Below are 14,428 nucleotides of genomic sequence, written 5' to 3'. Positions count from 1 at the left end.
GAAAGTAGCCTTGGGGGGAATATAATAGATTGTCAACTGTGCCCAAGCAGAGAAGGCCAGTAACATGAACTGAAACACAGCCTTTGAATTTCTTGTTTAGGAGGTTTTGGAATCTTAGGAGTTTCCACGCGGATAAGGGCAGGGACCAGATTGCACAGTGCTGGGGAGGGACTTGCTGGAAGGAAATGACACGAAAAAGAGTCTTCTCTTTATATGTCTAGATTAGATGGAGGAATGCAAGATTGACATGGCGTCAGGAAGATGTCGTACAATAATTGGGGGATTTGAGAAGAGAGTTATTATATATTAACAGAAGGGTGAGCCTCACAGAGGAAGAAAGATAACTGCCTTTGAAGAGTTTCCTGTGTCTCGTGGTCTTGCATTCACCCTGCTTCCTCAAAGCCTTTTTCTTCACAATCACAATGACTGTTGTGTCAGAACCCTGCCTCCGAAACATGGGCTCTTTGGGAAAAACCTGTCAGTAGAATGTGAACCTCATTCTAAGGCATGATCCTGTCTCTCCTATTCTAACAAGAACAAGCATGAACAGCAAAATAAGTGCATCACTTCACCCCCATTCCTGCTCCTCTGAGCTTTTCCTTCAATATCAAAGTCCTCTCTGGCTTTTCAAAGTGATCAAAAAGCGTGTAACCTATAAATTCCTTAAAATATCACATTAAGCTTCTTCCCCAAATTGAAGTGTTTGTCTCAAACCTCATCATGAATTTCCTGCTGACCTTTTCTTCTAGCTCAGGTTGCACATTCTCTGGGTCCATCACAAGGTCTCAGACTTTCTCCCAGCCCATGATTTTATCATTGACTCCTTGTGTCTTCCCTGTGCTGACCTCTTTAACACTGCTCTATGCAGTTTATTGCCAAATATGTAGCCAAGGCTCCAGCCTCTCTCCAAACTTTCATCCTTTGTTTTCCATGGTTGATTGACATTTTAAAAGGTATGACTTCCTGGCAGCCAATTTTACCATGTCTGTGAACCAGTACATCACGCCTCTCCATCTCCTTCCTCTAACCCAGCAGCTTATCCTGACTTCCATATTGCAATTAATGACAGCCTACTGGGCTGGCAACTTCTCCATCATTCTAAGCATCTCCTTTTTCCTCTTTCAGATGCACTACTTACCACGTGCTAATGAATCTGTTTTCACAATCTCACTCACTTCCTTCCACATATTCCCACAGCCACACCTTGGTTTTTCAGGCTTACCCTGGCTCATACCCCCAAATGACCTATTCAGTGCTGCCAGACAAAATTTTCCACATTGAGCTCATCATTTCCTTATTCAAAAGACCATCAATAGCATTGTACAGACTATAACTCAAAAACTCTGATTTTCCTGGCATGTAGGATGCTCACAATTGGGCCTCTTCTTTTTTTGCCTGTCTTTCCTTCCACTGTTCTCCCATTTATAGCTCTAGGTCTGGTTCAACTGATTACTCATCTTTAACTCTTTCTTTCCCTGTGTTCTCAGTTATGGTGTTTCTGTTTAGAATGCCCAAACTCCTAGGCTATTGAACAACCACCCTCTCTCTGAGACCCAGATGTAAAATCGTTATTGCATGAGTTCAGCTTTCTCTGGTCTTACTAATCAGACCAGAGAACTAATCAGACCAGACCAGCAAACACATTCACTCCTAAATTTTTCAATCACGATTAGCTCTAGGGTACTATGCACGTTTTCCATAGTCTTATCTCCTCTGTTGGATACTATGCATTGCCATATTATTGAAACTAAATGAACTTTACAGTCAGATATATGTGGGTCTACAATGGTTCCCCATCCTGGCTTTGTGATCTTAGCCAAGTCTTCTTTCACCTTGAAAGTGAAGAATATGCTGCCATGTTTGGGGGTTGTGGTGGCTATAAATGAAATCTTGTATATAAAAATCCCTAAGTCAGTGCTTAGCTGAAAGTAAGCTTTCAATACATGATAACTTCTCTTCTTTAGGAGATCAACATCTACATCTTATCCATTTTTATGATTCCAGTTATTGGGTTGGCCAAAAAGTTCATTCAAGTTTTTCTGTAAGATGTAATGGAAAACTCCCAACGAACTTTTTGGCCAACTCAGTATGTATTGGGAATTATTCATAAATATTTGCTTGATGAATGACTATCCAATTAGTCACCTCCAAATTAACATTGTCTCTATACTTATGTGGCTTATTGCTTATAAAGGAAAATAAAGCAAGTAGGTCCTAAGTTATTATATACTGTAGACAAAAACCTTAATTTCACTGATTCCAAGTTATTCCAAATTTTGTTACATGTAGGGTATAGTTTCTGTGGCATACACATATCCACAGGGATATATAGTGTGAGATATCAAGAAGTATTGGCTTCCCTGGCTCAAATGGTAAAGAATCTGCCTGCAGTGTGGGAGACCCAGGTTCAATCCTTGGGTTGGGAAGTTCCCCTGGAGGAAGGAACTGGCAACCCACTCCAGTATTCTTCTCTAGAGAATTCCATGGACAGAGGAGCCTGGCAGGCTACAGTCCATGGGGTCACAAAGAGTCGAACACAACTGAGCAACTAACACACACACACATCAAGAAGTATTAGATCAATGTAATGTATTTTTCAGAAACTTCATATTTATTCAAATATTTGAGAGGCCATTTAGGTAAGTTAACCAGACAGCAAATTTAAATAGTATTTTTTTATATCGGAACAACTGTTTTGTAAAGTAGAACAAATTTAGTGTGAACATTTAAACTAGAAACTTAAATATTGAAAAGTGTTTCCAAGTTCTTATAGCTGCTAATCCCTGTGACCTCAGTAGCTTAAGGGTTCTTTATCCTCTGCCCTCAAAAGGCAGAAATATGTATAAAGTGTTATGATCATGTATATCTAGATATGTATTCATTCCTGGAATCACTTATTACATATAAGATCTAATATATACCACTGAAAGTGAGAGTGGCTCAGTCATGTCTGATTCTTTTCGACCCCATGAACTATACAGTCCATGGCATTCTCCAGGCCAGAAGACTGGGGTGGGCAGCCGTTCCCTTCTCCAGGGGATCTTCCCAACCCAGGAATCAAACCGAGGTCTCCTGCATTGCAGGCAGATTCTTTACCAACTGAGCTATCAGGGAAGCCCAAATATATACCATATATATTATAATAATATATCTTCAAGAGTGATTTAAACATATGGGATATTTGGGGGTTGTATTAGCAGGCTATAAAATAGTTGTGTTTAATCTAGAAATGGTTCTTGGAACAGTCTGGTATTAAATTGTGATCCAGAGGGGAATATGGTATCAAATAACAGAAAAGGGATTTTCCACAGTAGGAATTGGCTCTAGGAATATTCCAAGGATACTCATAGTAGCGTTTGCAGAAGAGGTAGGTACTGTGACAGGCAGTGAGAGCAGATGGGACTTCTAAGCCTTGAAGACATGACCAGGTGTATCAGTTATGATTCAGAAAACAATTGCTAGGGATCCAGAAGGCAGTCATGATAGGGTGGTGATGAACACGTGACAGAACTGAAGCAGCAAGCATGGAAACAGTTTGGCTCTGTTGTCCACGTTAACTTAATTTTGAATTACTAGAGGCTGAAGAGCAACATAATAACAAAAAGGAGGAAGGTCAGAATTCCTATCATAAGGAGAGTCAGATTCCTGGAATTAAACGTCTGTCTAGATGCTTTAATAGGAAATAAAGGTTATTTTGTTAGGAAAGCATCTGTGTTCTTCTCTTGGTGTGTTAATTCCTTCTCTGTACCTTATGCGTGATTTTATTCTCTTATATGTTAGGCATTGTTTTATTCTCTTATTCTCTATACTTATGCATGAAAGTCATTCATTCACCTATTTGTTCAATACTTATATCCACAGTGTAGTAGGATCTTGCAGTGAACAAAACCAGACAAAAAGCACTGTCATCATGGAGCTTATTTTCTAACATACATAGACTGTCAAATTATGACAAGGTCTAGGAGAAAAATAGAGCAGAGAAGAGGAATAGGAATGCCTGGCTACTGAGTGGATATGTGCCCTTACCGTAGTCGTACTGGGTGGGAAACACAGCATAAGTGTAGTCTTCTCCTTTTTTCCCGAAAAGTTTGTATTGGGCACACAGAACTCTTCTTACCCATCCTTTCTTTCTTTTTTAGTCATCTCATCCAGTGCTCTGGCTTTCATTGTTGTTTTATGTCATTGATCCTTGAACTAGTAGAGTTACATCTTGAATGCTTTTTTGGAGTTCCCAGCTTCCTACCTAGCATCCCAACATTAATTTTTCTATAGGCATCTTAAGTGCCACCCATCCCATATCAAACATATCCTCCCTTTAAAATCTCTTCCTTCTATTTTTTTCCTCTTGATTTGTTGATATTACCTTAAACTCACTCATCCAAGTCAGAAAAGTCAGAGTCATACTTCATTCCTACTAAATCTATACCTCTAATTGGACATCAGGCCCTCTTCAGTTTTCATTTGTGAGTCCTCTTCAATCTCTTATTCATATATTCAATTATTCTGTCAACTTTAGTTGAATGTCAACTGTTTTCCAATTGCTATGCCAGGTGCCGGTAATACAAAGCATAAATCAGACAATAAAGTAGTAGAGCCTAAGGAATCAGTAGAAACAGACAAGTTTTGCAGAAAGACACTGAAAGGATCAACCAAGGGAGTCAGAGTGGTGCCAGTGGTTGAGCTGGCTCTTGGAAAAGGAATTCCTATAAAGTGGGAAAGAGACTAGATAGAGGCATAGGGTTTTCAAAGGATTTGGTGTGTTTGGAGAATAGTAAGGAAGTCAGGGTGACCACAGGACGTGTGCAGAGTTAGTACATGAGTCTGAGGGCAGCGTCAGGTTCCTTGGTGGACAGGGACTTCATTAACAGAAGAGACGAAGGGCTAGAAACATAAATCTTTGATGAGTTGAGTTTGACATGCCTATAAAGTTATCCAAGAGGCAGCTGGAAATAAAATCTAAAGTTGAGAAAAAAGGTCGGTACTGGGAATAAAGATTGAGAAATCATCAGCGTGATGCTGGTTGAAACCACACGAATGGACTATAATGCTTAGAGAGTAGGATCTAATGGTGATGAAAGACAACCAATTTCCCTCCGTTACATGCCTCCTCCCGTGCCCTGACCCCCTGGACTCCCACCCTCTCCTCTTCTCTCACAGTCTTCCTCTAAATCCTGCCACCAGAAATTACTTAAAGAACAGCACCCAGTATGCTAGGCTCCACTCAGAAGCCTTCAGAATAAACTGCAGACTCCTTAGCTTTGTGTGTAAAACTTTTCAGGGTTTGTGCCAAGCGTACTATTTCATGTTCGTTTCCGAGTGTTCCCTCCTGACCATACCAGAAGAATTGACAGTTCCCCAGCAGGGCATTGCTTTCATCTCTAGTTTTGCTGTGCTGTTTCCTCTGCCCAGAGGCAAAAGAACATAGATTTGGAGTCAGGAATATTTTTATTTAAATATTGGCTGACTTTTCCGCTAAGTAGAGGTATTAACGTGAGCAATCAATGAAATCCCTCTGAATCTCTTTTTTCACATGCTGAAAGGTCAGATTGATTATTGTTGTTATTATAGCATATTTAAACATCTTTATAGTTCTTAGCATAAATAGGTGCTCAGTAAAAATTAAGTACCCTTTCTTACTGGTCATCTCTTCTGTACTTGCCCTGGTCATGTTTCATAGGTCAGACGTTTATTATGCCTCGTTGAAACCTTTCAAAATGTATCTGGTCAAAACTCGTTTTGCCTTCCTTTATGTTTCCTTGATAGTTTATACCACTTAGAATATAATACAATTTGTCTGTTTCCTTTACCCTATTATGGATTGATTGATGGTAGACATTATCTTTTTATCTTTATAGTTCTATGTACCTTGCAATAGGTACATAGGTAGGTAATTGTTTGAATTGGATTCTAGGAGAAAGCTACTTAAAAATTTTCTCCATTTTTCTGTAATGGCTCTGTTGAGATATAATTTATATACCTTATGATAGACTCATTTAAAGTATACATTTTCAGTGGGTTTAGTATGTTCAGAGTTGTGTATCTAGCATCATAATTTTATTTTTTTAATTTATTTATTTCTTTACAATATTGTGGTAGTTTTTGCCATACATTGACATGTACAGCCATGGGTGTACATGTGTCACCGTAATTTTAGAACATCTTCATTGACCTCTAAAGAAACCTCCTACCCTTTGGCCATCACTGTTCCCTTCCTTCCCATCAAACTGACCATCCTCCTGAGCCCTAGGCCACCACTGATCTACTTTCTGTCGCTATAGATTTGCCTGTCCTAAGCATTTCGTATAAATGGAATCGTATCATATGTGGTCATCTGTGACTTGCTTCTTTCACTTAGTATGTTTTCAAGGTTCATATTAGCATGCATCAGTACTTTCTTATTGCAGAAAAATATCCATTGTACGGATATACCATACTTTGTTTATCTTTTTATCAGTTGATGAACATTTGGGTTTCTACTTTTTAGCCATTATGAATAATGCTGCTACAGATACTCATGTATATGCTTTTATGTGGACATACATTTTTTTCTGTTATGAATGTACCTGAGTGGAATTGTTGGTAACATGGTAACTCTGTGTTCAACTTTTGAGAAACTGCTAAACTATTTTTGAAGTGTAGGAGGGTTCCAATTTATCCATGTCATCAATACTGCTGTTATCTGTTTTTGATTATATGCATCCTAGTGGAACATCCTAGGATTATATGAATCCTAGTGACATATTCCTTTTTTATTCTTTTTTTTGTTGTTGTTGTTGTTTCTTAATTTTATTTTATTTTTAAACTTTACAATATTGTATTGATAAGTATTTATTGAAAGAATACATGAACAATTTAAGATAACAAATACAGTAAGCAAAAGAGCCATCATGGAGAGCCAGATGCTTGAATTTAGCAAGATCTGCAGCCCCACCATACGCTATTACCCAACTTTTTTCTCGGCTTCCCCCTTTCTCTCTTTTCTAGGGCCATTCTAATTCCCTCTCTCTACTTGCGGATCCATCCCCTGATTTCTGCCAGTTTACAACTTCTACTGCTTCATTGCTTTCTACTTATATTCTACTCTTTCCTGCATCTCTTCAATTCTGTTTTGTTCTTAGTGATATACTCCTAATTCACTCAATTAACATTTTATTCAGTGCTGACTACATGCCAGGCAATGTTCTAAACTACAGGGACCATTATTGAAGAAAAGAGACACATATATCTGCCCATGGATATGCAGTAAATAATCAACATAATTAGCTCATATCTAAGTTCCCAGATAAAACGTTATGCCTTTCTTTTGTGCTAATTAGCAGCCTGGATTTTTCTTTATTTTTTTTTTCAGTTTGGATTCCTTTTATTTCCTTTTTTTTTTAATTTATTTTTTTAAACTTTACAATATTGTATTAGTTTTGCCAAACATCGAAATGAATCCGCTGGATTTTTCTTGCACACCAGTTTTTACCTATATACCTGAGACTTGTGGTCCAGTTTAATTAAACACCTTTGATATGGCTATTTTCAGTCTGTTTGGAGATGAAAAACACTGTAAGACAAAGGAAAGAGTGATCAAAAGTATCAGTAGAAAGTGAAAGTGAAGTTGTTCAGTCATGTCCAACTCTTTGCAACCTCATGGACTGTAGCCTACCAGGCTTCTCAGTCCATGGGGTTTTCCAGGCAAGAGTATTAAAGTGGGTTGCCATTGCCTTCTCCAGGGGATCTTCCCGACCCAGGGATCGAACCCTGGTCTCCCGCATTGTAGGCAGATGCTTTACCCTCTGAGCCACCAGGGAAGCCCAGTAGAAAGGGAGGGACAGACTAAATAAAGCAATAAAATTAAGCCACATTGAGAAAGTGAGGTTTAACACTAGAAGGTAAGTGAGTTAGTCCAAGAGATATCAGAGAGAAGAGAGCTGTAGAGAGAGGAAACAGTCAGTTCAAAGGCCCTGAGGCAGGGATCTGGGTGCCAGGAAGAGCGGAGAAGCCCTTGGTGGCTGGATGAGAGTTAGCCAGGGAGAGGAGGTGGGAGATAAGATTAGAAAGGCTTCAGGGCCACATCACATAGGGTTTAGCAAGGTGCTATTGCATGGGGTATATTTAAGCTCAACCATTATTCATTGTTTTTTCAATTTTTGAGCTTAACTGGGGATCCTGTATTTTCCCTGGCAACCCTATTCATGGGCCATTGTAAGAATGTTGACCTTTTTTCTGAGGAGAGGAACCACTGCAGGGTTTAAAACAGAGGAGAGACACCATCCTACTCAGGTTTTTAAAGTGTCACTCTGGCTGCTGTGTTGAGAATAGGCCTTAGAGAGGAAATATGGAAGCAAGGAGGCCTGGGCGTTATTTGGGTAAACCAGATGAAGGACAATAATGGCTCAAACCAGAGTGGTAGCCTTGGAGGTGGTGAGAGGTGATCAGATTCTGGGTATATGTTGAAGATACAGCCAAACTAATTTCTTTTTTAAATTTTTAAAAAATATTTTAATTGGTAGAAAATTGCTTTACAATTTTATGTTGGTTTCTGCCATTCAACCATGTGAATCAGTCATAAATTATATATATCCCTTTCAACCCTCCTCTCCCTTCACCCCACCCCTCTAGGTCATCACAGGGCTCCAGGTTGGGCTCTCTATGTTATTTAGTAATTTCCCACTATCTATTTTATATACGATCATGTATATATGGGCTTCCCTGGTGGCTCTGATGGTAAAGAATCTGCCCACAATTCAGAAGACCTGGGTTCAATCCCTGGGTCAGGAATGGCAACCCACTCCAGTATTCTTGCTTGAGGAATTCCATGGTGAGCTATAGTCCATGGGATCACAAAGACTCAGACAAGACTGAGCCACTAACCCACACATACACACACACACACACACACACACACACACACACAGTGTATATATGTCAGAGCTACCTTCTCAATTATTAGAGAAAGGCAAATCAAAACTACAATGAGGTATCACTTCATACCAGTCAGAACGGCCATCACCAGAAAATCTACAAACAATAATTGCTGGAGAGGATGTGGAGAAAAGGGAACCATCCTGAACTGTTAGTGGGAATGTAAACTGATTACAGCCATTATGGAAAACAGTATGGGGATTCCTTAAAAAACTAGGAACAAATCTAACATATGACCCAAAAATCCCACTCCTGGGCATATACCGTGAGAAAACCACAATTCTAAAAGATACTTGTACCCCAGTGTTCATTGCAGCAATATTTACAGTAACCAGGACATGGAAGCAACCTAGATGTCCCTCAACAGATGAAAGGATAAAGAAGTTGTGGTACATATATACAATGGAATATTATTCAGCCATAAAAAGGAATGAATTTGAGTCAGTTGTAGTGAGGTGGATGAACCTAGAGCCTCTTATAGAGTGAAGTAAGCCAGAAAGAGAAAAACAAGTATTGTATAGTTAAAGCATATATATGGAATCTAGAAAAAATGGTATTCATGAGCCTAGTAGAGAACAGATTTGTGGACCCAGCAGAGGAAGGTGAAGGTGGGGCGAATTGTAAAAGTACCAAATGAATTTCAACATGAATTGGATGTGACATGTGAGACAGAGGATTCAAGGATGACTCTAGACTTTTGGCGTGAAAACTGAAAGACTGGAGTTGCCATGGAATGAAAAGAGGACGTGGGTGGAGCTCGTTTGGGGGAGAGGATTGGATTTTTATTTGAAGCATGCTAAGCTGACGATAGGTCAAGTAAGACGAGGCATGATCATCAGCCAGCTAAATTTTATGGTATTTCCCATAAAAGTATCCAATAATATAATTTAAAAGGTCACACCTTCATTGGGGACAGACTTTTTGTGATTTATGTATTTTGTATCTTATTGTTTAAAGGGTCTTCTTCATGCCTAAAGGGCCAGATGACTTTAAAAAAAAAAAAATGTTTAGGAAGAAAGTAGCCAGTTTTGGAATTCAGTTTCCAGATTTCTTCTCCAGTATCCGAACTGCAAAACCAGACTGAATCCCAACATCCCATTTTACTTGGCAGCCTAATTCATTTTTCCATAGACGTTTTTCTTCATCTCCATTCATTTCCTTTCATCTACCCTTCAACCTTTGAGAGAAAAGCATCTTACTACCCAGATCCTCTCCTCAGTGTCCTTCCAGAAGCTAAAAAAATATTCCCTGGAAATTGATCAGACCTTCCCCTCCCCAAAATGCCTGGAACATGGTAGTCTAAGGGTGGGACAAGCCTGTGAATCCTTATTGCATTCGGAACACAGATCTCTGTGGACATTCTTTTGCCTTCACTGATTACAAGTGGTTTTGAAGAGAGATGACTGTTAACTGCTTTTTTTTCTCTTTTTACCCAAGTTCCTGGATAAAATGGCATTTTTTTTTCTGCCCTGATTATTAGCAAGCGTGCTTTTTCTTGCACAGTCATTTTGACTTCTTTTTCTTAGACTTGAGGTCCAATTTATTATAATTTGACAATTTTTATTTGGTTATGTTTTAAATTGTCTGCAAATTTTGCATCTATAATAGGACTTCACTTTTCCCGGGATCCACAGGGGATAATGTTAGTTGGGAAGAAATGAAAAACTCTGGCATTTTTTCTGGAGGTCTTGTGTACCACGTTTTTAATCATAACATTTAAAATCGTCACGCTCTTTCAGAAAATGTTTCTTCCCAATAATGATTATGTTTTTATGCCCAAAGTGAGTGCTGATTAAATGACACATTACACACATTGTCTCTCCTGGTTTTTTTGCAGGACTCGAGAGGGACAAGTTTGATAATAAAACGGTTTCTTTTGAGGAACACATCAAGTCAGAACACAATATGTGGCATTATTTGTACTTCCTAGTCCTGGTGAAGGTGAAAGACCCAACTGAATATACCGGACCTGAAAGTTACGTGGCTCAAATGATTGTGGTGAGTGAGGAGAGGGCTTGGATCTATGCCTGTACTGCATTCTGTATGCTTCCAATTCCATACCCTACCTTTCTTCCAGAATGCAAAGGTTCTAGCAGTCATTTTGTTAACTTTTAAATAGGACTGTCAATCATTGAAGAACCTCTGTCCTGGCTAAATCATTGGTTCTTAGTGGACATCTTGGTTATACAAACCAAATCTAAGCTTCAGATGTACAGATGGTATTTCCTGGAGAATTCTCTGTGCAGTGAATTCAGTCCTTTCTGTCATCTTCTGACCTCATGCTTCCTGTCATCACTAATGTCTCAGTTCCCCAAATCTGGAACTCTCACTTTGGTACATGATTCATACTTCAAGAAAAGCCTTGAATTTCAGAAATCAAGCATTTAAGCAATTAAAGAGTGTTTGGGGAGGGGATAATGTTCAACCCCAGTGGGAGAGCATTGACTTTTTGTCAGTGTACATTTTGGGTCGATTGACTAGTGTTGGTGATGGATTTGCCCTGATCCTGCTGTGTCCAGTTGCTTGTGACTCCTCCTTATGATCAGTAGCATTGCATAGAGAGTACGGTTGTCCATGATTCAAAGTTTCTTCTGTTTCATAGAAAATTAAAATGAACTGGCTTAAAGAGAAGTCAGAGTTGCAACTTTCATGTATCTATGATACGCATTTTGTTGTTCAGTCACTAAGTCATGTCCAACTCTTTGCGACCCCATAGACTGCAGCACACCAGGCTTCACTGTCCTTCACTGTCTCCCAGAGTTTGCTCAAACCCATTGTCCATTGAGTTAGTGTGTATCATTGCATCTGATGCTGAAGCTGAAGCTCCAGTACTTTGGCCACCTAATTCAAAGAGCTGACTCATTGGAAAAGCCCCCGATTCTGGGAAAGATTGAAGGCAGGAGGAGAAGGGGATGACAGAGGATGAGATGGTTGGATGGCATCAGTGACTCGATGGACATGAATTTGAGCAAACTCTGGGAGATAGTGAAGGACAGGGAAGCCTGGTCTTCTGCAAGTCCATGAGGTCACAAAGAGTCAGACATGACTTAGTAATTGAATAATGACAAATCTTTGTATCTGCTATAAATTCTTGTATTCTTACAATAAATGTGGCCATGTGTTGGATTTTGCCTCAAAAACCATCCTCCAAAGTTGTGTTAATTATTTGAGAATGAGGCCTTCAAAGAACCAAGACCCTCTTTAATGCTGAATCCCAAGAATGTGTGTATGCTCAGTCACTTCAGTCATGTTTGACTCCTTGTGACCCTGTAGACTGTAGCCTGCCAGGCGCCTCTGTCCATGGGATTCTCTAGGGAGGAGTACTGGAGTGGGTTGCTATGCCCTCTTCCAGAGGATCTTCCTGACCCAAGTATTGAACCCTCATCTCTTGGATCTGCTGCATTGGCAGGTGGATTCCTTACCACTAGCACCACCTGGGAAGCCCCATCCCAAGGATAACATTTTAAACACCAGAGTGTCAGGAGAGCCAGGTAACAGCGGGTCTGTATCTTCCCCTCTGGGAGCTTACATCCACTTAGGAAGGCATAAGCTGCAATACAATGAACAACCAAAGAACATGTTCAGAGGCTAACATCTTACTAAGTTACTAACATCTTAACATCACACTGTTTTACCTTACCTGAAAATATTTATGTGTCACAGGAGAGCTCCATGTAAATTGAGTTTTTTTAATTCAGCATTTTTCATCCTATTTTATTATGGACATGCATCCTACTGTAAGTTATTTTCTCTCCATTTTTATATGACAGTGGGCAGAACCTAATATTGTTTCTTTTTTTTCCATGTAGCCTTTTCTGCCCTCTCTTCCTTCTAAATTAGGAAACAGGTTATCATTTTGAGAATAGACACTCACAGTCATCATTTATTCTTGATCTCACGATGCTCAGAGACTATTTATGTGAAACATTTTGTTTCTGCTTACCAGGGGAAAATCATGTAAGCATTCATTTAACGTGTGACCTCAGGACTTGCCTAGTGGTCCAGTGGTTAAAGCTCCGAGCTCCTAATGCAGGGCTCGTGGGTTCCATCCCTGGTTGGAGAACTACGATCCCATATGCCTTGAAGTGTGGCCAAATTTTTTTTTAATTTAGAAAAGTAAGTGAATACAATGTGACCTCACACTGCTGTATTTTATCAAAGTTTGAGTTACATTTAATTAATATATATTTATCAGTCATCTATTATGTCCCTTGGACTAAAGATTTTGGAGAATACACTGAAGTCTGAAACATTCCTTTTCTTAAAGCCAAAGAATTTAGAGCTTCCTAAGAAGAGGAGGTGAATAATAAACCTAAAGTACAACAAACCAAGTTCCCTAAGAGTGGAAAAGAGAAAAGTCTGAAGGCTTAACGATGTAGAGTGATAATTAACTGGAAGGTGGTGGAAGGGATGTGAGGGGTGTGTGTGTCTGTATGTCTGTGTGTATGTGTAATACATGAAACAGGGTAGAGTTTGTGCAGATGAGGAGTGTCTACTGGATTAAGAGTGAGTTCCTATAAGAGGGAGCAGCCTAAAGAAAAGCCTCAGAATGGGACATTCAAACACTCAGGGGATAGTTACTTGCCTGGTTTCACCAGCACATGGTTTACTTCTAAGGAAGTTCTGCAAGTTACAACCCGCAAGTTATGACCCAAAAAGTCAACTGGACTTTTGAGTAAGAGGTGTAGGTTTTGGTCATTATTTTGTTTCAGCGAAGGGAAGCCACAGAGGTTTTTACCTAAGGGAATAATATGGCCCAGTAGAGTGTTCAGGCAGAGGTGCGTGGGCTGGTTTGGGGAAAGGAAAGACGAAGTGAGAGGTGGTACTTGGCAGTCGACAAGATCAGGAGGGGGCTGTGAAGGAGCAGGGGAAAGGCTGAGAGCTGAGCCAGGGACACCTGACACTGTGAGCCTGGTCACTGGGAGAAAGGCAGCGAGTGGGTTTCAGAAAGTCTCCATGAGGAGGAGAAACTAGTCAGAGAAGAAGACTTGTTGATTTTGAAACAAGACAGGAGGCTGAGTCATTGGGAGACATGCTATAGTGATAACAGCAGGAGTCTTCCACCGGAAAGATCTGGACCCAAACCCTGACTCTAGCATGGGTCTGCTGTGTGGTCTTGGTATCTTGGGTGAGTCTTTGAACCTCCCTGAGACCCTGCCTCCTCACCTGAGAGGCAGAAAATGGGTGTGAGATCAGTGAGATGATGTGTAAAAAGTGACTTGCTTCTGGTGGGTACTCAGTAATTGGCAGTTTTCCCTGGGGTCATCCACATGGAAAGACAGCTGGCACCATCAGGTTAGCGAGTGGCAGGAGAAAGAAATATAAAGAGAGGAGAAGAGAAAGCCAGAGACAAAACCTGGGGAATCTCATCTTGAGGAAAAAGGAAGAAGACAAATAAAATAAGTAGAAAAGAAGACAATAAAAAAGGGTAGAAGAAGCACCAGGAAGTGGAGTGTGTCAGAAGCCTAGAGATGAGCATTTTCAGTGTCAGAGTTCACAGCATCAGTTGTTGCAAAGA

General features: G+C 39.9%; 1 protein-coding gene across 2 annotated transcripts in view; it reads left to right on the top strand.

The window, feature by feature from the left end:
- ITPR2 (inositol 1,4,5-trisphosphate receptor type 2) overlaps window positions 1-14,428 on the top strand; it is a 584,772-nt gene that overhangs the window by 507,943 nt on the left and 62,401 nt on the right. For both annotated transcript variants that reach the window (XM_005902445.3, XM_070371231.1), the window contains one exon: window positions 10,748-10,908. In XM_005902445.3, the coding sequence (XP_005902507.2) occupies window positions 10,748-10,908 (161 nt within the window). The remainder of the gene's footprint in view (window positions 1-10,747; window positions 10,909-14,428) is intronic.

Source organism: Bos mutus, chromosome 5 (assembly GCF_027580195.1).
Source record: "Bos mutus isolate GX-2022 chromosome 5, NWIPB_WYAK_1.1, whole genome shotgun sequence".
Taxonomy (NCBI): Eukaryota; Metazoa; Chordata; class Mammalia; order Artiodactyla; family Bovidae; genus Bos; species Bos mutus.
This window is presented reverse-complemented; position numbering and strand designations above follow the sequence as displayed.